The sequence below is a fragment of the Salmo trutta genome, chromosome 2, assembly GCF_901001165.1.
Source record: "Salmo trutta chromosome 2, fSalTru1.1, whole genome shotgun sequence".
Taxonomy (NCBI): domain Eukaryota; kingdom Metazoa; phylum Chordata; class Actinopteri; order Salmoniformes; family Salmonidae; genus Salmo; species Salmo trutta.
Window position 1 is genome coordinate 57,187,722 of NC_042958.1, and position 27,559 is coordinate 57,215,280.

The 27,559-nt window shown below is 43.2% G+C and overlaps 1 protein-coding gene across 4 annotated transcripts in view; it reads right to left on the bottom strand.

Moving 5' to 3' along the window:
* Positions 1–1,326: 1,326 nt before the first annotated feature.
* LOC115158266 (formin-like protein 1) overlaps positions 1,327–27,559 on the bottom strand; it is a 46,306-nt gene continuing 20,073 nt past the window's right edge. The window contains exons 2-26 of one of the 4 annotated variants that reach the window (XM_029707037.1): positions 20,413–20,496; positions 18,616–18,699; positions 18,349–18,422; positions 17,448–17,531; positions 16,804–16,929; positions 14,832–14,940; positions 14,457–14,533; positions 14,208–14,301; positions 9,589–9,663; positions 8,897–9,007; positions 8,353–8,502; positions 8,046–8,147; positions 7,671–7,923; positions 7,287–7,547; positions 7,053–7,177; positions 6,498–6,700; positions 5,115–5,349; positions 4,888–4,956; positions 4,686–4,766; positions 3,775–4,068; positions 3,459–3,560; positions 3,162–3,266; positions 2,919–3,036; positions 2,399–2,509; positions 2,063–2,151 (exon numbers count right to left, since the gene is read on the bottom strand). In XM_029707037.1, the coding sequence (XP_029562897.1) occupies positions 2,418–2,509; positions 2,919–3,036; positions 3,162–3,266; positions 3,459–3,560; positions 3,775–4,068; positions 4,686–4,766; positions 4,888–4,956; positions 5,115–5,349; positions 6,498–6,700; positions 7,053–7,177; positions 7,287–7,547; positions 7,671–7,923; positions 8,046–8,147; positions 8,353–8,502; positions 8,897–9,007; positions 9,589–9,663; positions 14,208–14,301; positions 14,457–14,533; positions 14,832–14,940; positions 16,804–16,929; positions 17,448–17,531; positions 18,349–18,422; positions 18,616–18,699; positions 20,413–20,496 (3,108 nt within the window). In that variant the 3' untranslated portion in view covers positions 2,063–2,151; positions 2,399–2,417. Of the gene's footprint in view, positions 2,510–2,918; positions 3,037–3,161; positions 3,267–3,458; positions 3,561–3,774; positions 4,069–4,685; positions 4,767–4,887; positions 4,957–5,114; positions 5,350–6,497; positions 6,701–7,052; positions 7,178–7,286; positions 7,548–7,670; positions 7,924–8,045; positions 8,148–8,352; positions 8,503–8,896; positions 9,008–9,588; positions 9,664–14,207; positions 14,302–14,456; positions 14,534–14,831; positions 14,941–16,803; positions 16,930–17,447; positions 17,532–18,348; positions 18,423–18,615; positions 18,700–20,412; positions 20,497–27,559 lie in introns of all 4 variants that reach the window. The other 3 variants (XM_029707028.1, XM_029707008.1, XM_029707019.1) reach the window with 3 other exon arrangements.

A 27,559-nucleotide genomic window follows, 5' to 3' on the forward strand; every position in this document is an offset into this window, starting at 1 on the left:
AGCTAATGAAAATGAAGACCATGTAATTAACCTCAGAATAATCTAAATCATATCAGATATACAGTATATTGTGAGAAAATAGTACATTACCTGATAGTTATTGTTTGCAGAGATCATATCATGTACAAAATCAAATCTTCGTCTATGTTTTATATAATCAAGAATTTTTGTATTTTTATACTTGAAAAGAGGCTTCATAACCACATTTTAGATACATTTATTCTGTAAATGAGTTTATGAATGTGTGTTTAGTTTTTTCTTGTCATCGTTTTGGTTCCTGACTAATTACTTAGACCATTGAACACATTGTTACTATAATTTCTTGTCATAGATTCATTTGATTCATGGCAGAATACAAAGAAGACATGCAGTAAAAAAAAAAAAAACGGAAACTTTTGGGAGTCTTGTTTGGGAAACGACAGACTCTCCCAATAGAAATAAATGAGGAAGGGTTGTCAACTACTTACAGTAGCATTCCACCCAACTGGCACGGATAGAGGGAGAGGGGAAGAAAGAAATACAGAGAGAGCACATTTCCTCATCCCTCTTTACAAGTACTCACTGACGACTACCCACAACTCTCTTCTTCTATTGTAATTACAAGTAAAAAATATACTATGTCCAATATGGTTTCATGATGAATGTATGGTTGTTGGAGGTCGTCTGTAGGTGTTATAAATCATGTACATAGACAGAAAATATGTTACTCCTATGGATTTTTGTGTGAATTTCTTTTCTATTTTGTTGAGAGGAATGTAATCCAAACAGCATGCACATACTGTACGTTCCTGGAATTTGCACGCTGGGATGACGAAAGGCTCTGTTACTTCTGTGAATAACTCTACTGTATAACTCTGTGTATGTTAGATCAAACATGGTACAGGACAATAGATTTTGTATCATGTGCAACAAGGTCGGTCAAGACCCATTTTACTGTCAACGTTAATGTAAAGAACAAGAGATTAAAATATTGAAGAGCAACCACTGTTATTCTGAGAGTGATGCTTGCGGTGTGAGATAAGTGTTGTTTGTGAGTACTGAAGAAGAATGGTGAAGTAACATAGTATGAATGTTAAAGACCAACTAACAGTGCAAATGCTATGCCAATTCTATGTATTGAAAGAACTGTTGCTGCTTTTTGTGAGAAAATCAACTATGGTACTTAACAGACCGCTGCTTTTGTACCTTCCTGTTGTGTTTTTGTGAGAATAAAAGTGATCCTCTTGTACACGAAAGGACTCGATTCAAATTCATTCAGTGTCTGAAGAACTCCAAACCACTTTCATGTCTCATGACTTCTGATGTTATTAATAAAGTAGCAGACAATCACAGTATAAAATATTTATTAGTTCAAACCCAAAATAGTGAAACAAAGAAAAGGTTATCCATACACTTCTATATTAAAAATAATTTCAATATAGTACAAATCTTGCTCTAAGCTCCGTTCTGAGCTGTTGTAATCCTACTAGTGCTAGGACAGAAGGACAGGTCATTATGCTTTTACACCAGATACAGCAGTTATTGGGATTGACAGGTTGCAGCCGTCTGAGTACCACAAATAGAATAAGCTATTAATATGACAAACAAATGGAGGGTCTTGTCTAGCTTTTACTAATGGTTATATACACAGTCCCAGTGTTGAATCTGCTTTAAACGTGTCCAAAAGCTCTAATGAAGATTGTAGAGAATGAGGGTGATTCTCATTTAAATCAAGTCGTTGAACTGTAGTCCATCCATGGCCAAGCCCTTACTCCTTCAGCAGTATGTAGAAACAGGAAGTATTTACAGGGAAATAGAGTGTATTTATTGTAGGTGTTTGTTGGGGATCAGAGAAGTATTAGGAAACAGCACCTCAGTCGAATATTCCTGAAGCTGTACTTAGAGAGCAGGCAGTCAACAGTGAGGTTTGTTGTGGGCTGAACCACAGCTAGAACCAATCACCTGCCATGCTGGGTTAAGTCTAGGGGAGATATTTCAAGTTTGTGTGCACTCTATATCCATGAAATGAAATGAGAGTAATTGTTTGAATGGAGCGCGAATGTGTGTGCTTTCACAGGGAAATATCGGAAGAGACTTGGAGCTTTTGCCTGGGCTTCCACTTGGTGCCGACTCGGGACCCGTCTGTCCGTCTGTACGGCTGGTTCCTCAGGTCTAGCATGAGAGATGATGGATAGCAACAACACTGTGAGACCACAACCTGGAACAGGACTGGTCTAAGCATGCTTTGGTACTGACACCTGCCCACAACCACAGACAGACCGACACAGACAGACCGATACAGACAGACCGACACAGACAGACAACTGCACCAAGAGACCGAGAGAAACAGAGATATCCACAGACAGAGAAAGTGCTGCACAGGAGTCGTAGACACCTCCAGAGGGAGCGAAAGACAGACCTACACACTTCAGAGGGGATTATGTGGGGCTCTCATCACTGAAGCCAGAGTCGCAGAAGAGGCGAGAGGAGCGCTTGCCAGAGCGAGCCGTGAAGGGCACAGCCTTTAGAGCTGAAAACCCCAGAGAGAGAGATAGAGATAAAGAAAGAGAGAAGAGGGTGAAGGAGAGACATAACCAAGGGTGAGGAGAGATATACGCCCAGGGGAATGAGTGGGAACGACATGAAAAAAGGAGTGAAAAGGGGAGTGAACGGATAAGATGAAAGGGTATGAGTAGACATGGTAGTGGACATTGCATGATGATAGTTAGTTATAATGTACTTGTGAAAATGGAGGATGGTGAAAAATGGCATAAAAAATGGTGCAGAAAAACAAGCATTATAATACTGTACATTTCTACAAGAGTATATCACAGCTACCGCTTTAGTTTCATTTCAGAATTGTATATTCATTATATTAGACATACACAGCACACATACACTGTACGGGAGACCTTGACCCCTGACCCCACAAGGCCCACCTGTGATGATGTCCTCGATGGCCCCATCCTTGCCCTCCCGGACCAGGGGGATCACCTGCCGCCTCTTCAGCTCCGCTATCAGGTCCATCTGGGGCAGCTTGGGCATCATAGGTACCTGCTGGGGTCAAAGGGCAGCCAAAAAGAGTTGGGGGTCAAAATCAAAATGATACATGTTTTGAGGGTAAACAGAGTAGGTCAACTCTCTGTGTCTTATTGCATGGTTGCTAATGTGTCACCGACTACCTTCTGTGGTATTTCAGGCTTAGCTGATGTCGACGGTGGCCCTGTCCTCCCTTCTCTGGACAACACATCCTGCTTTTTCCTCTGCTCATTCTCCTGCTCTGCTTGCTGCCAGGACCAAAAAAAGAACCTTTATGTATGGTACACTGTCACATTAGTACAACAGTTACTGTTTGATGTGTAGCAAAGAGCCCAGCACCGTCTATGTCGATACATTAACGTACTTACGTTTTTTTAAAGTCGGCTATATGAATACACTTAATCAATCAATAAATGTAATTAATCAGTGTGGTGGCTAACCTTATAGGCCTTGATGAACCTCACGAAGATAGGGAAGAACATGGAGGGAGGTGTGGTTTTAGGGTTTTCTCCAAAGTACTTCACTGTTGATTCATACACATCCTAACAGGAGAAAAAATGATCAGACCTTCATTATACTGTACATCATTGTTTTCTGTAGCAGTAGTACTCACGTTATACAGATATTATCACCCTCTCCTAAATTCATTTATTCTAGTGTCATTAAACCATTACTAAGTTAGCCCCATTTAGTAGGCTGTACATTTTTACATTTTTTTTATTCTACAATATACTATATTTAGTGGGGAGAATTGACCTGGGCAGTCTTGCCATCTTCTACTACAGAGTCCAGCAGGTCATTGTTGCTGGTGAGGAAATCTTGCAACACAGGGTTGTCTTCCTGTACGGCAAACTCCTTCCGGGTCACCTCCATGCCCCTCTCCAGGGCACACACGTCCTGCAGAATACTATCCAGGGACACCAGAGCAGCCTTGTTCATGAAATGCAGCTCGCTGTGGAAGGCTTGGAGCTCAGGGTATTTCTCCTGGATGATGCTCACTATGAAGTGCAGCAGAGTCTGTTTCCGGTCTGTGGACTTAGTGTCTAAGAGCTAGATTGAACCAGAGCCATATATTTAGAGGCAACCAACGGAGAAAAGGATACAATGTGAAAAGGTTAGCCTGATCCCAGACCTGTATTTGCTTTATGACAGTGGTAGTCAGAGGTAGTTGGCGAAAGCACATACAGATCTGGGATCAGATAATGAAAATCAAGGGGTAGAGTACTCCATAAAAATGTTAAATAATCTGTGGCCCATTCGGATGATGCAGTTGTTACTCGTCTCCAATGGAATCAATTTAGAAGTTAATTGATGATTTGGGTAACTCTGCCTGTCATTAATTATCTTCAGCAATAATTTGAGTTAAGAGGCATACTCCCCAGCTCCACCTTAGTGTTCTAGTCATTCAGTCACTGTGGCTGATTCAGAAAGGCCTGTCAGAATCGGTTATCTCTGGATCTCTCACTGAGGTGGAGTCTCATTTGAATAATTACTGTAGATAATAAATTCGATGCTGTGCTAAAACGACATTCTGCTAACCCAAGTGAATTTTATGGACTAGGGTTGGAGTACAACAGCAATGTGCCTTGTCGTCGGAAAAGGAACACAAAATGAGCCTCTAAGATTTGGTTGATAAATACTGTATGTCTGCTTGCAGTCTTTCTCACCAAGTCGAGACTCTGCAGGCGGAACCCATAGGCTGCGCCTCTCTTGCTGCTGTTCATGTAGTTTCCAAAGGCTAGGATGATCTTAGGAACAGAAGAGGCATACCAAAGTGACACACCAATGCTGTGTAACCATACAAAACTAACCAATTGAACACAAACCATCCATGCAGTATATCAAAAGAGCTGTCTCCGTATACAGTACCTCAAGGATTTTCTTTAGCTTGGTAGAGGACTTGATTGACATTGAGGCGGCGATGATTGCGTTGAGTTGCTATTGGAGAGATGGGAACATACATTATTATGGTGAATTATGATATTATGGTGAAGCTTTGCGCACCCAACTACTGTGCATGACAAAAACATTGAATAACATTGAAACCATTTTGAAATAACATTGAAATAACATTGTTTTTAGTGTTTTCTACTGACCGGCTGGATGAGCTGGATGCTCTCGGGGAAGTTGCCCATGAAGGTGAGTGTGCTGATGCGCTGGGCCAGCCGTGGGATCTTTCCAAAGCGTACCATAAAGTGGTCCTCCTTGGGGAGCTCGTCCAGGGGCCTCCCGTCTCGCTCGTAGTTCTGGATGAGCTTGACTTCATACTCTGAGGGGATGAAACGCTCCAGCAGCTCCAGGAAGTCCAGGCTCAGAGCTTCCTGGTTATACCTGTGTGTGTGTGTGGGGGGGGGTTATGTACAACAGTGGAGGCTTCTCAGAGGACCATCCTCCTCATTGATTTTCAGAGGACCATCCTCCTCATTGATTTTCAGAAGGAAAAAAAATTGTAAAACGTAAAAAAATAGATAAGACTAAACTAAATATATTCACGTCACCAAATAATTGATTGAAACACATTGTTTAGCAATGAAGGTCTACAGTAGCCTCAACAGCACTCTGTAGGGTAGCACCATGGTGTAGCCGGAGGACAGCTAGCTTCCGTCCTCCTCTGGGTACATTGACTTCAATACAAAACCTAGGAGGCTTATGATTCTGTTTACGCGTGATCAGGGGTGTATTCATTCCACCGATTTATGTTGAAAATGTTTCTTAAATGGAACAAAACGGGGATAAACATATCTGAATTTGTCCAATAGAAACTTTTGTTTGCAACTGTTGGACTAATGACTACATCCTATATCAGCTAAATGCAGACAAGAGTGTGCAAGACGGTATTGAATGTATCACTGTCTGTCCATGTGTTACTGTCTGTCTCCTCAAATTTTTCTCAGTGCATCTACGTTGTAAACTTTCATTCATAGGCTAGGTTGTAGCAACTTCATGTTGGTTATAGGGAACATTTGAGTATCATGTAATAGCCTAAACCTATCGCTGTTACATTGAACTGGGTGAATGGAATATGAATGACAGTCATCCAATATGCTGCAATAGAAATAAGGCCATGCTCACGAAGAAAAAAAAAAACTGTCCTCCCTCATCTTTAACGACACTGACCACCACTGATGTACAACTACTACTTACTACAGAGACTGTTCATATTCTAAGATTACTGTATACCGACAACCGAAGTGAGTTATCAGTGTAATGAGTCTTCACACATTTCACATTGGTTATAAGTTCATCAGTTACTATCAAATGCTTAGTAAAACCATTGACAACCATATGTTTCTCTCTTTGTCTATACACAGTCACAATAGAAAAAGTACTACATATCACATTTGGTCATTCAGCAGACGCTCTCATCCAGAGCGACTTACAGTCAGTGCATTCAACCACATGTAGTCTGACTATATCTAATCTTATGCACAAATGACATGTGGTATTATTCTTATAACAACTTGATAACAGACACGTACGTCTCTATAGCAGTGCAGATGTCCGAGGTGGCCATGCCTCCCTTGCGCAGGGTGATGGCCAGGTTCTTGGCCCTGTTGGACTCCAGTAGGGACACTTTGCTGGGGATCTTCTGGGCCACCTTCGCTCTCAGAGTCCCCACGTCAGCCGGGGCTGTCTGGGCCTTGGTCTTAAACTGTTCCTCAAAGGCGTCCATGTTCAACTCCTAGGACATGGAGGGGAGAGGTGGGATAACTAATTCATGAGCTTTTGGTAATGGCCAAACTCAGTAAGAACGATTTACAGTTAAACATCAGCAAGACTGGCCGTTGATACCGCAGGCTATTTTGTCATATGGCGGGAGACAGATCAGATAGCGAGAGAGAGAGAGAACTACATAGGATTTCAGGATTACAGAAGAAAGAGAAACTAGAGAGCGGCTGAAACAGAGAGGAAGAGGGATTGGAGGACTGGAATGAGGAGAAACAGAAACAGCAGCCGCAGACAGATGAGGACATATTGAGATGGACAAGAATACAGATTGTAAGCAGATAGCTAGCAGGGTACTGGGGTCTCACCCCCAAAACGTTCTCATCATCCAGCTCATTGAAGATGGTCCCAGCCACCTGGTTGGGTTTGAGGGCCTGCCAGTTGAATGAAGGCAAACGGTACTTAGTCTGAATGGGCTTCTTGTTTCTGTTACCTGTCCAGAAGAAGGACACATTAGTTTTGGTGGGGATCAATGAAGTGAACATTTCGTCTTTAGAACCACAACTGACAGAACTATCTTGACCTATCGCGTGTTAGCTTACCAGTTTGTCCATCATGCATACCCCCAAATGGTGGGGCCATTCCAATGCTTGGAGGTGGTGGTGGGAGGGCTATACCACCCCCTGGAAGAGGGGAGGGCAGAGGTGGTGGTGCCGTCGGGCATGGAGGGGGAGGAGGAGGAGGTGGAGGAGGAGGAGCTTGTGCCGTGACCTCTGTTGCACCAGGTAATGGAGGAGCAGGGGGTGGGGGCGGGACTACAGATGTGGGAGGGGCCACAGGTCCATCGACAGTCGTGATTTGTTCTGTGGGAGCAGGGAAATATGAAAAAAAGTTACATGTTTGGTGATGAATTTGATTCCATAAACCAAAATAAATGTATATTTTTGACATGGTTTCTGAGCCCATGTGTGTGGCTTGCAGCCCACCTGTTTCAGCATGGATGGAAACAGGAAGGATGAAAGGGACGACATGGAGGTCCAGGTGTCCCGAGGACGAGCGCTCCATTCGAATCAGCTGCTGGTCCACAAGCCCCTGAACTTTCTCCTCCAGCTCCGCCAAGGCCTGGGCTGAACGATCTCTATCCCTCTGCCTCTCTCTTTCCCTCTCTCGTTCTATCTCTCTCTCTATCTCCCTCTGTTGTAGAATGGTCACCTGGGCACAGGACTCACGCAGACTCTCCTGTTACACAGACGCACATGTCCATGTGTTAGCCCTCTGAGCTACAGCCTAGGCATTAGCTCAGGAACTAACGCAAGTCTTCTTTGTGAATGTCATGGACTGTAGTTAGATGATAGGACTACCTTTAGCAGCTCCACCTCTTTGGTGGTCTGGATGAGATGTTTCTCCAACTCTGACACTGTCTCCAACGCCTCCCTCTCACTCTCTTGCAATCTGCTGCTTATCTATAACACACACACACGTAAAAACGTAAAAGAAACTTAAAAAAACACAGTACATACAATCTACTTATTATAAACCTTCAAACACAATGTGCACAAGAAAAGCATGAACAAGTTCACCCAGGTGCAACACATCCAAATAAAGTTGACACAGCGGATGTGTGTTCCTGTACACATTCTTGTTTGTACATAGTGGACGCATGATCACCTGTGCATTGTGGTCCTGCAGCTCCTCCATGTGCTCCAACAGGGCGTTCTTGGTCTCCGCATCCTCCAGCAGAGCCCCCACATCAAACACGTTGTCTAGGTAGGCCTGGATCTGCACCAGCAGCCTGTCACTCTCCGTGAACTTTAACCTCTGCACATGACAGAGGAACACAGACACACATATACATAGACAAACATAGATACATTACTATTTTTCTATGTAATTACGTGCTCAGACATGCATCATTTGTTAACCTTCAAATCTAGTCTCCCATGACAACAGAAACATAAAACAACAGAATGATGTGTCTTTGGGTTTTTGGTTATGATAAGGACAGTTGTACTAATGCAATCTCATAAGGTATTTAGAAGACACATTATTCACAAATCAGTGAGTATATTTGGATATTTTCTGAAAACATCTGACCATAATTCACGGTAAAGTCTACACCCGTTGTACTCAGCCGGCGCATGTGACAAATACAATTTGATTTGATGTATCAGAGGTAAGGGGCAACTTCTCTCTGTGATTCAGTATCACTCACCTGGAGGTAGTCATCCAGGCCATGGTGGCTAAACTCATACTGCAGATGGACCCTGAAGTTCATGTTCTCAACTGAGTGGACCACGATGTTGATGAACTGCATGCACGCCACCTGGTGGACATAAACAGTAGGAGACGGCGTGGTACACCCCCTCCTCTTGTCGGCCCGCAGACCAATTTCACAACAAATATATGTATAAATTAGGAACTCAGTCAGGGTCTCAACTTACTGTTGATAATAATAGAATATAGAATAGAATTTCGAAATGTCAGCTAAATGTTTTTAGATTGATAAGTTAGTCTAGCAGCCAGCTATCCATACTTATAGTAAGCACGGTCAAATTACTGACCGGGGTGGGGCCCATTGATCATCAGTTATCATATTAAAAAGAGCAAACATTTTCCTCCATCCTATAGCAAAATGTGTAGAATTGCAAGACATTTGTTGGAAAACTGCAAATTTTTCTCTCCACCCAATGGCAAAATACTCAGAGCAGATCCGTGATCCACTGCGGCCCTTCATGATGGATTAAACATTTTTGTGGCCCCCATCAACGTTGCCAATCCCTGGTTTACATCAATGGCGTCAGGTTGACATCTACTGTAATCAAGTCTGAGCATTTCTTCTTCTGTGCATCAGAGAAGGAGATGGACCTAATAAACATGAATTGTGCAATTTGGAGTCAGACTCACCATGAAGTCAATGTTGCTGTCTTCATTGGAGAAATACTCCATGAGCTTCTCGAAGCGGCTCCTCTCTCCACATACCTTATGAACGACATGGATTGAAGGGGGAAAAGGTTTTCGACTATGCACATAATTCTGCACTGCAACACCACAAATATGCATAGGGTGGCAGTGTATCCTTAAATACAGCTTCCTGTACCCCACGCAACCGATATTTCACTTTGTATGCTTTTCTCCCGTCCTCTCTACCCCTAGGCTGTCGCAAATGACTTCTAAAATGGAAATTAACTGACTTCAATAATGACAGCTATAATGTCAGCATCACTCGGCCATACAAAGATGGGTTCGGAACACTCTCATAAGCAGTAAAATGTATCAGTTAGACTGTTCTATCCTGTGATATCCAATGGCTGTTTCGAACATGCAATGATATGTCTTTAAGGGTTAACGCGCCTCCCCCCAGCCCACTCATGTCCACTAAATAATACAAGCCGGCTCTTCAACCTGCCAGCCTGTACCCAAACAATGCCCACGCTTTGCCACTGTGGGCAACAGGAGCCAGCCTGGTACTCCGTCTTTCCGCCTCCACTTCTACACTCCTCCACCATGTGCTATCTATCATCTCTCGCTCCCTCCCTCCCTCCATCTATCTCTCACCCACACAGTGTGTCCGTGCTATACCAAAACGACTGTCACTTTTGATGCCAGAACTGCAGCGGATGCAAGGTCACTACTCTGAGGTATTGCTTAAGCAGTGTGTGCGATTAGGATGTGACAAGGCGAGAGCTCTGGATACTACAGTTGTGGACTTTTATCAAGCTCATTTGAAAGTGTTGAAAGGTCAATCAATATTTCACAACTTGGTGAGTATTGTTTAAGCGATGCCTATTGCTGAGTGGCACATTATAAGGCTTTAAAAAGACGGACTGTAAGCAGTGGAGACCCATCATTCAGGGCAGGTGGAGCAGAGCCTGTTTACAGTAGCTGTTGCCTGTTTTGAATGTTATTTTGGCATTCATTCGTGTCACATATCAGTTTGCAAACAATGTAAAAACACATTTATTGAGTGAATAAAGCCGCATACAAACATTGTCTCTTTCATGAGTAAGGCAGCTCCAAAATGCAGGTGTTTCTGCCTAGCTCAGTGCTTTCTGTGGTGGAGGGGCAGTCAACGGAAAATACAGAGCGTGGGCGTTGGTAATCTTCTCTTGTAGCGCCAGGATTGGCTCGGTGTTCTGTCACTCATGGGGAAAGTACATCACCGCAGAATCTACAGGGAGAGCTAGGCAGTTCAAGCCCCCCTGGGTGCTGCCATAGATTTACATTGGAAGTGCCCATCCAAGAAGGCTCAAGGTCATTGACCACAGATAAAATGGCTTCAAATCACGTTATAAATACCATGGCTTTGATTGGACTGATCATGTCAACATCATACTTTCACAATCTTAGCTAGCAAGCTAGACAAGCAGTTATCATCATGAATCACGTCGACAATCTACTGGCAAATCCTTTTCAATCCTTGTCATATGAAGAGAAATTATAGATAAAACGTATCGGTGCTCATCGGCCATTGGACATAAACATTACACAACAAGTCGGAAATTGCAAATTCAATAATGAGTGGTTTGAAAGGAATCAGTGGCTAACTGCAAGCGTTGCAAAGCAATCACTATTTTTCTTCCCCTGCCTGCTATTTGGTGGAGAGTGTGTGAGGTCCAAGTCTGGGTTTAAGGGTTGAAAACAGGGTCTGTCTGAAAAGGATAAACATTATTCATGGGCCAGAAAAGGTTGAATACATTGGCCATGCTGTCAATCCAGCATGACTTCTGCCACGTTCAAAACAACTGGAAACTTGGAACTGGGAAATCTCAGACTTCAGTGAGGTCAAGACAACTGGGAAATACGTTCTGAACAGTCATCCAACTCGGAATTCCAAATTCCTCTTTCTAGAGCTCCAATCTGAAGATGTTGGACGTCATGATTCGGCCTTGTTTTTTTCAGTTCCCAGTTGTCTTGAAAACACCATAAATCCAGAGAATGCCAGACTTTGATAAGACATGTTTATGACAAAATTTGCCCACAAGAAGAACCGCCGCGCCACCTTTCTGTTCAAGTGAACACAACCCGTCCAAAAATGTAATGTATACCGCTGCATAAATGATGTAATATGCCAGGGAGATATGTATACTGTAGCTAAGAAAGTAATACTATATTGTGTAGTAAGCTGTTCGTAGCCCATGTGCCTCACCCTAATAATTTGGTCCCTTTCCCTTTTTGGTCCCTTTCCCCCTCACTCTACTGTTCTGACTTGCTGGTGCACATGGAGCCTATAGCCTGTTTTAGAGAAATGTCATCATCGAATATTGTAAGACATTTCTTTGTCTGCTTATATGCCCCCTTTATTTATCCTACGGTTCTGACTTGATGTACAGGGAGAAAACTGTAAGAACGGCTAATTTTCTGAATTCTGTCGCTTTCCTTTTCAAAAGTGCTGAACAAATAGTTATATTGACTACATCCATCTTAGCTCGCTCATTAATGTCTTAATCGAAATGGCGGATGGCCTCTTATCCGCTCATCCATCCCTTATGCCATAGTTTGTACAGATCAATTGTTATAGGCCTATTGCTTATATAGGTCTACCTTATTAGTATCTTATTCATCATTTTAGGCAATGTTGGAATGATTTCATTGTTTTGCTTACTTTGTGTATTATAATTAGCTCATGTGTTTTTCTTCACGAGGAGGGGATACTATATAATGTTGTTGGGTCTGTAACCATGCTTCCCATTCAAATATTTGTTTTCAACAAAAAGTTCAGTAATAGACCCATGTAATTCCAGTTGATATTGCGAGGGTTGTTTTGTTTGTTCATAGGCCTAATAAAATACTTCAAATTGTAGGTTAATCTCTCTCTCTCACACTCTCTCACTCTCTCAATCTCTCACTCTCTCACTCTCTCTCTCTCTCTCTCACTCTGTGTGGTGACTTAAAGAAGAGTAAAGATAAGGCCTCAACATCTTACTGAATTTATCTGAACTACTGTAACATTTATCTGAATTTCTGTCGGTGTCCATTTTAAAAGTGATGAACGAATAGGCCTACCTCGTCGCAGCTCGTTTGCTTGCACTCGCTAATACTTAGAGCTTAGTGTTAATGATATAAGAATAAACATTATGAATTTACTGAACATAAATGTAATAATGTTTATGTATGGTTTAAAAGTCAAAACTCATTTTGCCGTTGGTTATTACTGAAGGAAAATGCGGTTGTTATCGACTTACACAAATCCACAAGGAGTCAGTAGAAGCCATGTTTGTTTAAGCGAGTCAGCTGTCAGCTATGGTTTTTAAAAAGGCAGTAAATTATGCTGAATGAACTGTTTCGCTGCCTGACAAGGCTCCGCTGATAGCCAGGTGTAGCAGGGGTAAGGATTCACTCCATGGTGCTGAAAAGAAAGCTCTGCTGTTGGGACAGCTTTATGTACCGGTAGGCACTAACAGTTTGTCACCATTACAGTGCAATTCGTGTATTGTTGTGTTGTGTAGTGGCTTTGCTGCCATGCATCTAAAAACCAGTTTTTGAATTTGTCCAACCAAGATTTACATGCTAAAATCGCCACTGACTGTAAATAACCAATGCTGATATATCATGTGTTCTGATACTTCCTCATGCCGCCAGACATGTGTCAGAGAAAACGAGTGAACGTCAGACATTTTGATAGACATTTTGCTACTGAAAAAATTGTCTGCTCTGGTAAATGTCCATGTAATTAACCGCTCTAGGGAGAGGTTTCTCATAACTACTGGACTGGGATAATTATACCAATCAGGACTTCAAAGACAAAACTGACCACAGATCAGTGCTCAGGGGCAACTATCCCTAAATACCACAGGTTGCAGTAGGGCATCTAATGCTAAGACCTAGCTTCTCCGTCCGTGCCCATTGCTAATAATACCCAGGTCTACATCACAATGTCTGGCTAGCCCTATCCACAGGGGTCTTTCTCTGTTGGCAACAGTTGCTCCCTTGACAGACAGTGGGGAGAAGTCCAAGGAAAGGTTTAGCTGTCAGGTCGCCAACAACTGTTAAGACTTTTTGTGCCCCCACCCCCTCCGGCACCTTCACCCCCTCCTGCTTATAGTGGACAACTGTCATGACAGCTGCCAAAGGGGTCATTGGGTGATATCTTTGGATGGGGGTTGAATAGGTTGATTTGGCATGTGCAGTGTTCACAAGGAAATCAAGATGACTGATGGCCACATCCTGACTTTTTTCAGATCTCTGCATGTAAGTCATGTAAGCGTTGCGTAAATTGTGTGTTGATGTCAATGGGAGATTTGGGAAACTGGGAGCCTCTATGACCCGCAAACTCAACTCTGGACCTCAAAGCCAGTTCCACTGCATTTTTTCATTGTTCCACTCTAATCAGGGACTGATTTAGACAGGTGGGTGCAATTAATTATCAGGTAGAACCAAAAACTAGCAGGCTCTTGACCTCGTAGGGTCAGAGTTGAATACTTCTGCTGTATGACGTGCAATATGAAGATGGGAGACTTCAGAGGGGTGAAGGGCTTGACAGGAAGTGTTGGTGAAAAGACTGTCTCCATGGATACCCCTCTTACCTCTTTGAAGTTGTCAAAAGCGGAGAGGATGATGTCATGACCGCCCCTCACTAGACAAACAGCAGCCAGCAGCTCCAGCACCAGAGCTTTGGTCCTGAGGGGTACAAGTGTACATTACAAACACACACACACACACACACACACACACACACACACACACACACACACACACACACACACACACACACACACACACACACACACACACACACACACACACACACACACACTAATAACAGTGGTCCTCACCTGGGGTTCCTGTTGTTGAGGCTGAGGGTGATCTCGTTCACACAACCCGGGTGGGTCATCACCAGGTTAAACCCAGACTAAAACACACACGTACACACAGTTGTCAGTTCTCGCCATCTTCAGTCGTATTTCATACACTGCAGTGTGGACTTGATCCATACTGACGCAAAGTCTGTCAACTGTCGCTTTTTTTGATGGACAGTGAATTTACAGCGTAGGAGGGAGACATGAAGTTATTGGTGTGTAAATCAACCAAGCCATGACGCTGAAATAAATGTTACTTCTCCTAGCTAATGCTCTTGAGTCACTCTGTTTTAACAGTAGAGATGAAGGTGGACAGGCCTGCCTTGCTAAGTGTTACAGGTTGAATTGTACCTGGTAGTTCATGATTGCACGGAGGCACATGATGCAGAGGTGAACGTCGTCTTTCTGACTGACGAGGCGTGAGTTCCTCATCGCTTTCCTGCTGTGGAGAGCGTTGAATCTGCCCGGTGAGAAACGTAGCTGTTACTGACATGTTGTTACTAATGCATAACGCTGCATTAGTAATAACACCAGGTTATTACATAAAGAGGTTATTACATAAAGAGGTTATTACATAAAGAGGTTATTACATAAAGAGGTTATTACATAACATCATGGTTGTAGTGACACACCTCCATCAAAGCCCTCGAGGTTAATAACTATAAAATCCCAACCCTACGTTTATAATGTGTATATATTTCAAAACTCAGAAGAGATCAAATTAGCCCTGTGCCCAGAACGTCATGCGTTTTAAGGCTGAATGGGACTCATTTTTGTCTAAGATGATGCAATCAAAGAATGAAGCAATGAAGCTTTCATTGCCACATCCACATGTCAATAGTCATGTTAATATTCACTTTGAAATATTTTGGTAAAATGACATCTGAGTGATTGAAAGGAAAACAAATATAATAGACACCAGCAAAAGAGGGACAAAATGTTTTGAGAGAAACAGAGAAAAAACAGGTAGAAAGAGAAGAGTACAGAGGCGATGAACGAGACACGTTCTCACACACCCCTCTTGGATGCATCAATGACAGGCAGGCAGGGCCACAAAAGGAACCCTCTCAGATGTCTGTTGGCAGGTGGAATGTCTGAGGGTTTTGCAGACATTGCTCACATTCCCGTCTATGCCATATTTACAACATAGATGAGAATGCTGAGAGGGAGGAAGGCTGCTTCCAACGTTTACCCTACAAAACAGTTGGTGTGACAGGAATGTGGCTCCTCCAGATGAAAAAGAGTACAGAGGATAGAGGTGTGTGTGTGTGTGTGTGTGTGTGTGTGTGTGTGTGTGTGTGTGTGTGTGTCTGTGTGTGTGTGTGTGTGTGTGTGTGTGTGTGTCTGTGTGTGTGTGTGTGTGTGTGTGTGTGTGTGTGTGTGTGTGTGTGTGTGTGTGTGTGTGTGTGTGTGTGTGTGTGAAAGCTTGGGACAGACTAGTCCTCCTTGATGCTACAGGTTAAGCTACAGTATGTGGTTAGCAGTACCAGCTGTACCAAAATTCTCACATGGGTACGGCCAACCAGAAACGTTCCGAGAAATTTGAGAACATTTTCAAGCAGATCACACTCGTTCCGGGAATTCGAAACACAGTGCAAAGGATTTGTATTACATAAGAAGGAACATTGTCCCAGGTTTGATTTGTTCCATGGCAAGGAATGTCATTGAACCGTGCTATAATGTCATTTACATCAAAGTGTATCAGGTTGTCAATGCCCATGGACCACGTGTTTTTATTAAACATTTCAACAGGGACACCACCCTATAATTTGAATGAGATGTAATCTATCTATAGGATGATTACAACACAGTCCACAGTAGCGTGAAATGGTTGGTGGGACAGAGAAACATAGATATACAGAGAGTGGACCATATCCCCTGAATCTGATCCAATGAATCTGTCAGACCTGTTTTATATCACAGTGCCTGGCCTGCCTCTGTATCCCATGATACTGTAATGTTGTTATAAAAGCGTGTGTGTGTGTGTGTGTGTTTGTGTGTGTCACCCTGACACCCGCTGAGTTGATTCAACCATGCAGTAACGTCAATCACAGACATCCACAGAGATCAATCTACAGACACATCAACTCCCATGGGGGTTAGGGGCAGTGTGCACGTTGTGTGTGTGTGTGTGTGTCACAGTGTGTGTCTGTGTATGGGTACCGGAGGACTGGGAGTCATGGTTCTTTCCTTACAAGTAACGCCCATGAATCTAGGGTGCAAGAACTACAAGTGTAGTCCAACCTCAGTCCCAATCCAACAGACAGACATTTATGCGCTCATTGCGGCACCATAATTCTCTCCAGTTCCTGGTGACACTCACCTCACAGTAAGGGAACGAGCAGCTCTAGAAGCACTATGGATTGGAGAGTTACCGGCACTCCTCGTCAAGTCTTCCACAGATTTGTCCGGTGTGGCTGTCCCGTTGTCCAAACTGTCCATGTCATAGCTGAGGATCCAAAGTACAGATGTAGGATCTTAATTTGATAACTTTTTTGTTGCAGGAAATGCAGATTAACTTTGTGATTTACATGCATTCACTGAAAACTCACACTAACACACAGTTATATTAGCAGTATTGCACTTTTAATGTAGCCAACATTTGGCCATGCAATAGTTTAACCACCGATCAAGCAACATTATGGACTAAACATTAAAATTCTATTGCTGCAGGATTATTTTGCTGTGACAATATAGGTCAAATTAAGATCCTATATCTGTAGAAGAAATTTGGACATGAATGGTATAGGTGAAACAATATTATCAATATGGAATATTCAAGTTATGTTAAATGTTCCATCTAAAGCCCTCTGATATTTTTCACTACTAAAGTGTCCCCCGAAAAAAGAAGGAAAGACCCAGAGCCGCCATAAAGAACCACATCAAGATGGACACTCAAGGTCAAAACCTTGCCTTTTCCTCTCAGATTGTCTTATCCATACATAGACGTGAAGGACTGGTACTCACGTGACGGCACATTGGGCGAAGGACATATAGTCAACCAGGAAGTCCAGGCCCCGGTTCTCCTCACTGAGGAACTCCTGAGCCCAGCTGGAGTGAAGGGGAACAGGATAGGATGGGAAACAGGAGGGGGAAATGATAATAAGACCCAATTGGCACACCTTAAAACGATTAACAATTAAGTACATACTGTACTGTACTGTGATACTTGAACACAACATCAATTTACAACAATCAAGCATAACAACAGTATTCACAAGTTCACAACTGGTTTGTTTTGTTCATCATGGGCTGCAGCGTACTGTGTTACATTGTGTGGTGTAGACTGTGTTTGTTGTGTATGTCATTGTACATTTTTTGTGCTGTGTGAAAATAAAAAAAACACAAAATATCACACAAAAATAAGTAAGTACACATCTGGAATTTTGGTTTATCCAAGTGACAGTAACCACAGCATTAAAACATCAATCTCACTCGACGAAACGCTGAAATAATCTCACCAGCACTACGACTTCATTCCCACACTTTACAACAAGCAACTGTGGTGCATAGTTTACAAAAGCACTTACATCTGACTGGAGCTGCCAAATAGCATCTAACCCTGAAGCTAGGCCCTGCAAGCCTAAATCCAGCATCTTATGGTTTGCATATGAATATCAAATCATTGTATTGTATTTCAGTGCTCTCACCCAATGCTCTTTTATAGGATTCCTTTATAGCGCTTTTATAATTATCAATGAGCTAATTCATCCCACCTCCTCTCCCCTGTAACTATTCCCCAGGTCATTGCTGTAGATGACAATGTGTTCACAGTCAAATTACCTGTTAAAATTAGGGTAAAAAATATATAAAAACAACCAATAGATTTGAGTAAGTGGAAAAGTTGGGTAAAGGGGGCAGGTCTCACCCAATATGATTGGTCCTCAGGGAAATTTCCAGCTCTCTCAAGACCTGTGTGGACTCCTGGACACGCCTCTTGAACTGTCATAACAAGGTCGTTATCGTGTATAGTGAACTAAACAAGCAGTGACCTACGTAGCTATGGATGAAACCAGTTTTTTTTAAACATAGCTTTTGCAAATTCATTGGATACCAGTGATTAATTCAAGGAATTATGTTTTGAAAATAGCCATAGCCCAGACAGGCCTGGTACAGGACTGTAATGGTACAGTACCTTACGACTAACCCCTCCCTGGTCAAGATAACTTCTGAGCTTCAGCAAGTAAGCAGACGGTGGATTCTTCACTTGGAACCGTTCCTGTAGGAAGAAGAGCAGACAGACAGAGTGAGACAGAGAGAGAGAGAGAGAGAGAGAGAGAGAGAGAGAGAGAGAGAGAGTGAGAGAGAGAGAGAGAGTGTGTGACAGAGACAGAGAGAGAGAGAGAGAGAGAGAGAGAGTGAGAGAGAGAGAGAGAGAGAGAGAGAGAGAGAGAGACAGAGACAGAGACACAGAGAGAGAGACAGAGAGAGACAGAGACAAGCAGAGAGAGAGAGACAGAGAGACAGAGACAGAGAGAGACAGAGACAGAGAGAGAGAGAGAGAGAGAGAGAGAGAGAGATGGTAGAGTGTATCTAATTATGTTGATTGCATGGGTGCACTATGGGAGAAAGGGACCAGAGGGCAAAACTCAACAGTCTTCGCAGCCTTAATGATGACACTGCTTAATTTATGCAAACATAACCAATGATATATCCGCTGATGAGGCTGAACCAATGTTGGGACATGTACACATGCATGTCGGGATGCCAATCTATCAATCGATGCCAGGTCAGAGTTGAGGCAGAGGGCCTTTGATAACAATGGCTTTAACTCTGCTAAAATAAGAGAAGGGACAACATTGAACCATTGCAGGTCTGTGCTGCGGTGACGGTAACAGTGACAGGTGTCCTGTATGTCACTCCCTCCGAGCCTCAGGAAGTTATCTGCCTCCTCACGGTTTCCACAGCAACCTACAATATTGATGAGGTTGCCAGCAGGACACATTGTGTGTGTGTGTGTGTGTGTGTGTGTGTGTGTGTGTGTGTGTGTGTGTGTGTGTGTGTGTGTGTGTGTGTGTGTGTGTGTGTGTGTGTGTGTGTGTGTGTGTGTGTGTGTGTGTGTGTGTGTGTGTGTGTGTGTGTGTGTGTGTGTGTATGTATGTATGTGTGTGTGAACAACCACTCTCATTGTGTTAGTGTGTCAATGAGGTGCTTTCCTAGAAACAAGGACACACTGACAAAAACAAACACGAAAAACTCAATTCTACTATACGAAGGTCTGCAAATCAGGGATTCAACCATTACAACGTAGTGTTCTCTAAAGAAATGTCATGGTTATCATGTAACCTCACTCTGAAGCAGTGGTGTAAAGTACTTAAGTAAAAATACATTTAAGTACTATTTAAGTCGTTTTTTGGGTTATCTGTACTTTACTTAACTATTTATATTTTTGACTACTTTTACTTCTCTACAATCCTAAAGAAAATAATCTACTGTACGTTTCACTCCACATATTTTCCCTAACACCCAAAGGTACTTGTTACATTTTAAATGCTTAGCTGGACAGGAAAATTGTCAAATTCACGCATTTATCAAGAGAACATCCCTGGTCATCCCTGCTGCCTCTGATCTGGTGGACTCGCTAAACACAAATGCTTTGTTTGTAAAATATGTTGGAGTGTGCCCTGGATATCCATAAATTAAAAAACAGTGCCATCTGGTTTGCTAAATATAAGGAATTTGAAAATAATTTATACATTTGATACTTAAGTATATTTTAACAATTACATTTACTTAAAATCAAATACTTTTAGACGTCTACTCAAGTAATATTTGACTGGATGACTTTCACTTTTAGCGGAGTAATTTTCAAGAAAAAAATTACAAACCACTGCTCTGAAGTTCCTCTAGGAACTATGATTACATCCTGTTACTGTAACGTTATTGACACAGTACAGTCGTGTTGTATGGTGCAGTGGAGTTGAGGTCCCACCTGATCACAGACCAGTTCCCACTTCTTCTCGTTGTCATACTGACACAGGATCTTCACCTTGTCTGGAGGCAGATTCATGGAGTTCTACGGAGAAAAAAAACAAAGAGCGAGAGAGAGAGAGATGACTCATACATCAGAAAAAAGTTGTACTATATATGGTGCCGATCAAAAGATGAACTTTGAGAAGCAATGATGGCAAATTATGTTTTGTCGCAACAGGTTCCATCGGAGCAATAGTGATGAGTTGACTTGATGTGCTTCAAAACATCATGTGATGAGCTTATCTTATCACCTTCTCTTGTTGCGACTGAAAACTAGAAACACATTTCTGGGTGGCATTTACCCTGCAGATATGCTGCAGATATACAGGTAACTGATTGCCAAAATAAAAGTTTCAGGCACAGCTTCAGAATCTCCCATAAGTGTTCAATTGGGTTGAGATCTGGTGACTTCATTCTATAGCTAGAGGACTCCTGATATCTCCAGGGGTGATAAGTATCATTTTTGTCTTTATCTGTTGTCTACTACTGTGTTTTTAGTAGCTGGGGCCATCTACTGGGGCCAAGTGCTGCCTGTCTTCCCAGTAGCCTAGTTGATATATGAACTGCTGACTGACTGCTCATAACATGGAAATGATTGTTGACATATCAACCAGAATCAAGGGGCAGGGCATTTTGTAACTTGTTTTGTGGCTGTATTTGAGGGGGAGTGGTTTCTTCACCTCTGCTAGGCAATTAGTGTTAGTACTTCAGTCTCCCCTGGTTTCTCAGCAGCAGCTGTAAGCGGCGGTCGTGCCAGTGGCTGCCGAGATGTTCTGTGGAGTTGTTCGAGGAAAGAAAGAGAGGAAGGCTCCACACCACTCTCTTACGTCTCTCGTTTCTCCTAACTAGAAATGTTCTCTTTACTCCCTCTCTCACCTGTCCATTTCCTTATTTGAATTTCATGCTGTCACTGTCACTTGTCCACTCAAGCTTTGCATTGTTGTCATCGATCGCCCATCATGTGCCCTTGGAGAGTTCCTCAATGAGCTTAACACCTTGATAATCTCAGTTCCTGACGATGGCTCACCGCTTTTCATACTTGGCAACTTCAACCTCTCAACGTATGCCTTTCCCCTCCTTGCCTCTTTTGACCTCACCCTTTCCCAATCCCCTCCAACTCACAAGGCAGTCAATATGCTTGACCTCATCTTTACTAGAGGCTGTTTGCCAACTAATCTCACTGCAACCCCCCTTTCAGGTCTCTGATCACTACTTTGTTTCCTTTTCTGTCTCCCTTTCCTCCAACTCTAGCCACTCAGCCCCTACCCAGATGGTCATGTGCTGTCGCAGTCTTCACTTTCTCCCCTACTGCTCTCTCTTCTTCTATCCTATCATCTCTCCCTTCTGCTAAATCCTTCTCACTCGTCTCCTGATTCTGCCTCTTCGACCATACTCTGCTCTCTTTCCGTATTTTATGACTTGCACTGTCCCCTTTCCTCCAGGCCGGGTCCCCCTCCTCTCCTGTTCCATGGCGAGCTAACAGAACAGGGCTGCGGGGAGCTGAGCAAAAAAAGATGAAAATAAAACTTCCAGATGACCTATCATCCTTTCACTCCCTCATCTCTACCTTCTCTTCCTCTGTATCTGTTACTAAAGCAACGTTCTATCTTTCTAAATTTCAAGCTTCTGCCTCTAACCATAGGAAACTCTTTTCCACCTTCTCTTCCCTCCTTAATCCTTCACTCCTCCTACCTCTCTGTGGAGGACTTTGACTACGTTCACTCAGCAAATTGAGTTCACTGGTCCCACTCATACAGAACTCTCTCTAGATAAAATCATGTAACTAGTGAGGTCTAGTGAGGTCTGGCCGCTCGACAACCTGCCCATTCGACCCCATCCCCTCCTCCCTTCTCCAGACCATCTCTGGAGACCTTCTCCCTTTCCATCATCAACTCATCCCTGATCACTGGTTGCGTCCCCTCTGACTTCAAAATGGTCCGAGTTGCTCCCCTCCTCAAGAAACTAACACTCGACTCATCTGACGTCAGACTATAGACCTGTATCCCTTCTTTCTTTTCATTCCAAAACACTTAAGCATGCTGTCTCTGATCAACTCTCTCGTCATCTCTCTCAGAACGATCTTCTTGACACTAACCAGTCAGGCTTCAAGATGGGTAATTTAACCGAGACAGCTCTTCATTGTGTCACGGAGGCACTCCACACTGCTAAGGCTGACTCTCTCTCCTCTGTTCTCATCCTCCTAGATTTATCTGCTGCCTTTGACACCATGAACCATCAGATCCTCCTCTCCACCCTCTCAGGGCTGGGCGTCTCAGGCTCTGCACACTCTTGGATTGCATGCTACCTGGCAGGCCGCTCCTACCAGGTGACGTGGAGAGGATCTGTGTCTGCACCATATACTCTCACTACTGGTGTCCCCCAGGTCTCTGTTCTAGGCCCTCTCCTCTTCTCTCTATACACCAAGTCACTTGGCTCTGCCATATCCTCACACGGTCTCCTATCATTGCCATGCGAATGACACTCAACAATTGTTCTCCTTCCCCTAGTGGCAACACGCATCTCTGCGTGCCTGGCAGATATCTCAATTTGGATGTCGGCTCACCACCTCAAGCTTAACAAGACAGAGCTGCTCTTCCTCCCAGGGAAGGCCTGCCCGCTCAAAGACATCTCCATCACGGTTGGCAACTCCAGGGTCGCCCTCCCAGAGTGCAAAGAATCTTGATATAACCCTGGACAACACCCTGTCATTCTTTGCAAACATCAAAGCAGTGACTCGCTGCTGCAGGTTCATTCTCTACAACATCTGTAGAGTACGACCCTACCTCACAGAGGAAGCGGTGCAGGTCCTAATCCAGGCATTTGTCATCTCCCGTCTGGACTACTGTACTCGATGTTGGCTGGGCTCCCCGCTTGTGCCATCAAACCCCTACAACTTATCCAGAAGGCTGCAGCTCACCTGGTTTTCAGCCTTCCCAAGTTCTCACATGTCACCCTGCTCGTCTGCAAACTCCACAGGCTTCCAGTCGAAGCTCCCATCCACTACACTACCCTATCTTCAGACTATGCTCAAACCTTACACCCCAATCCGAGCACTCCGTTTTGCCACCTCTAGTCTTTTGGCCCTCCCATCTCTAGAGGAGGGCCGCTCCTGCTCAGCCAAGTAAAAGCTCTTCTCTGTCCTGGCACCCCAGTGGTGGAACCAGCTAGGACAGCAGAGCCCCTGCCCACCTTCTGAAAGCACCTGAAGCCCTACCTCTTCCAAAAGTGTCTTAAATAATCCCCTTCCTGAACCAACACTTGCACTTGACCCCCCCCCCCCCCCAGGTCTGACCTTGCTGATAATTACTTTATTGAGGAAAACTGTATTTTGCGGCTCGCTGTGATTTTCCGATTTTCCATTTTTATTAAATAACAATGATTCAATTCAATGTGTTTAATACAGGCCTGAATCACTTCATTGAATATATCTATTGATCCCGGGACGGCAGATAGATGGAAGTATAGTGCAGACGTTGAACAGAAAGGCCGAAATAGAGCGTTTCCCAAAATAGAACGCAACTGCTCAGCTACAGCGACCGACAAATTGGTCTGGTAGACATGGATCGATTTATTGTAAAAAAGAAACTTAAATCTATTGACAATGAAAATTAGGGGGAAGAGCTGGAGAACAAATGACAGCTATTAGAACCAGGAAAATCAGGAAGATGGCGGCGGGGAAATGCATCTAGCTAACAGAGCTATGGTGGCTAACGTGGCTAAGAGAAGGATACAGTCGATTCAAGAAGAACACAAAGTTCCACGAGAAATGGACAGACAAGTATTTTTTTGTACTGCATAATGAGACTAGCTCACTTTGTCTTATTTGCCAGAAGGCAGTCAATTGTTTTAAATGAGCAAATTGTGAGCGACATTTTCAGTCACACCGTGCCCACTTTGACAAAACATATCCACCACAAAGCAACCTCAGAAACAACAAAATGGCGCAACTTATCAAAGGACAACAACAAATGACAGACAGATCTAGCACTGTTGCAGAGAAAACGACAGAGGCAACATATGACATTGCTTGGATACTCGAGAGAAACAAGATGGCCTTCACAGACACAGAGATTGTCAAATAATGTTTTTGGCCTCAGCCGAAATATTGTAAGCTGATTTCACAAACAAGCTATTTCAAAGCCACTTTTTTTATTGTATTTTATTTCACGTTTATTTAACTAGGCATGTCAGTTAAAAACAAATTCTTATTTACAATGATGGCCTACCCTGGCCAAACCTGGATGACGCTGGGCCAATTGTGTATGTATATATATTTGTGATTTGCTATACATCAAATCAACTGCATGTGCTCTATTGCTCTGAATTTGCTCTCAATTGATAATTGATAATATTGGAAGAAAAAGTACAATAAATTAAAGATCTGTGCAGCCCTCTGAATGATTGTTTCAACCCAAAGTGGCCCCCTTACAAAAAATTGTGAGTAACACTGTACTATACCTTTCATATGTGGTTGTCCTACCTAGGTATATTAAGATGAATGCACTAACTGTAAGTTACTCTGAATAAGAGCATCTACTAAATTATGTAAATGTCAAAAGTGACTGAAACAGTCATGGCGTAGGGTTTACATCATTTTCATGCTCATCAAAACATTCAGTGACCAATAGTTCCCTGTGGATTGGGGCATTGTCATCCTATGAGGACATAGACAAGGTCGCCAAAATAATGGCAAAAATAATGGCCTACACAGCATTTTTATACATGAGCCTAAGCATAATGGGATGTTTACTGCTTAACTAACTCAGGAACCACACCTGTGTGGAAGCACCTGCTTTCAATATACTTTGTATCCATCATTTACTCAAGTGTTTCCATTATTTTGGCAGTTACCTGTATGCATTTGTGAACACTGCAAATCATAGACGGTTTGAGTCACCTGAAACTCCTGACCATATGAATAGACAGGCACACAATGTCCCTTGAATGCACAGTGCAGCCGGTTGCTATGACAAGCTCGTCAATAACGCAGCAGCACCTGAATGATTTCATTAAGCATCACTCAGCGGGGACAACCCTGCCCCTATATAGTCGCCCCTGTCACGGCCCCTGTGACTCAGAGGTACATTTCACTACCGACAGGCGACCCTAACTGCCGAACTGTGTTCTGGTTTCACCTGGGAGCCTGGTGCTGTTGCCACAACATGGGAGAGTGTGTATTGCTAAACAGACTTGGTTATAAGTCTAACCGTATTTTTTAAGAGGGAGGTATGGAGAGACCGCGGAAGTGTGGAATAGTTAGAGAGCGTGTGCATCACTGATGAAAACCTCTTATCTCCAAACAGAAACCTTTCAGGAAATTGAAAAAAATGTCATATTTTCCTATTAACGAACATTCATTTAAGAAACTTTAGAAGCTATTTTGAAAAAATGTTCTTGGTCCTAGAGCCATGACATTTTCAGAGTACATTGAGGGAAGTTACTTCAATAAAAATGGCAAAAATGGAGTTACGAGGTTTTCATCAGACAGTGACAATAGGTTACATCCTTCTGACGTCATAGTCAGTACTTTCACTCAAACACCTTTTTTTTAAGCTGCTGGAGAATCAGGTAGCTACAGAGCTACAGAGACGGTCTGCATGTAAACATTATTACATTGTTCACCATGACGTATACTACATGAACAAGGCATATGGTTTACTGTATGTATTCACTAATGTAAAAGGATGAACATAGTGTATTTAAACGTAAAAACTGTTTACATTATAGGTGTTTATAAACAGATTGTAAGCCGACTGTTAAAATTAAGTCAGACGTGAAACAGTCCCCATTCACACTGATATCGAACCTCAAAAGCCATAACTTACTGTCTTGTTGCTTTACTGCCTACAGTACAAAACAGTGTCAACACAAAGCTTTACTTTAAGCGGTTAGACAAGGTGAAAGACTTAACATAGTACCCATTCATAAAGGAATCATTGTTCATTGCGGTTACATAGGTGTTTAACTATGTCATATGCATTATGAAACAGTACTTACTGTAAACTGGTTCTCCATCTCCAACACATTACCTCTACTCTTGCACAATCATCCTATTTCACGCTACCTAGACTAAGCCTTTACTTTGCAGTCACAATAGCAGGTGACCAGGAATACCACTACCACTACTTCTAGCCTGGTCCCAGATCAGTATATGCTGTTAGTCACAATGACCATAGAGTGACCAAACAGATCTGGGACCATACTTTAGCCTTCTCTGAGCAGAGCCAACCGATTGTTGTTGGTGAGGTTGGCATCTACTTGAAGAAAGGAAGAACCTGCATTCACTGACATATTCATTATGTTTTAATGTATTTTTTCAACAGCAGAGGTCAGAACAAACAACGTTTTGGCGGCAGCCTTCGTCAGCGTGAGGTTGGCATCTGCCATGACAGGTCAAGTTATGGTCATGATAGTGAATTGCAGACGGTGGGACTGTCAGCTGACAGGCCACAGTCTCTTGCGGACTCTTTCCAACTCCCAACTTTACCTCTGGTGACAGTGAGAGTTATGAATGACAGGCAAGGCAGATGGGATCCTTCACCGCGAGACACACGCACGCCTCCCCTTAGACTCCACGTTCATTAACACACCCACACTATCATATATTATTGTTGGGCCTCTGGCTTCAGCTGCCCGCCCCAACCAAAACACCTCCCTACTCACGCACGCACGCGCACATCCTGGACTACTAATTATAGCCCAACACAGCCCTGCCACCCAGGCAAACTGGGCTAGCCGACAAGAGACTCACATATCTATCGCTTTACCTCACCAACGCACTCCTCCTCCTTGTTCTCCTCTTCCTCCTCCCCCTCTTCTCCTCCTCCTCCTGTTGTCTCTGTACGTTTCTGTAACTCTGTACAAACATCAGCCCACACCACTAGAGACATTTTGTAGGTCACTCACAGTTAACTTTTTGGTAGCCTCCAAAGCAATACATGTTTCTCTCAGAATTGCTACTTGTTTCCTTTACATACAAGAACTTCCTGGACAAGCCCAGACAATGGTCATGAAAGCCTGTGGTCTCAGTGGCACAACTCACATGAGAAGTCAGACATGAGCTAATGCTGAAAGCTATTGGCCTTTTGGTTTTGATTAATACATTT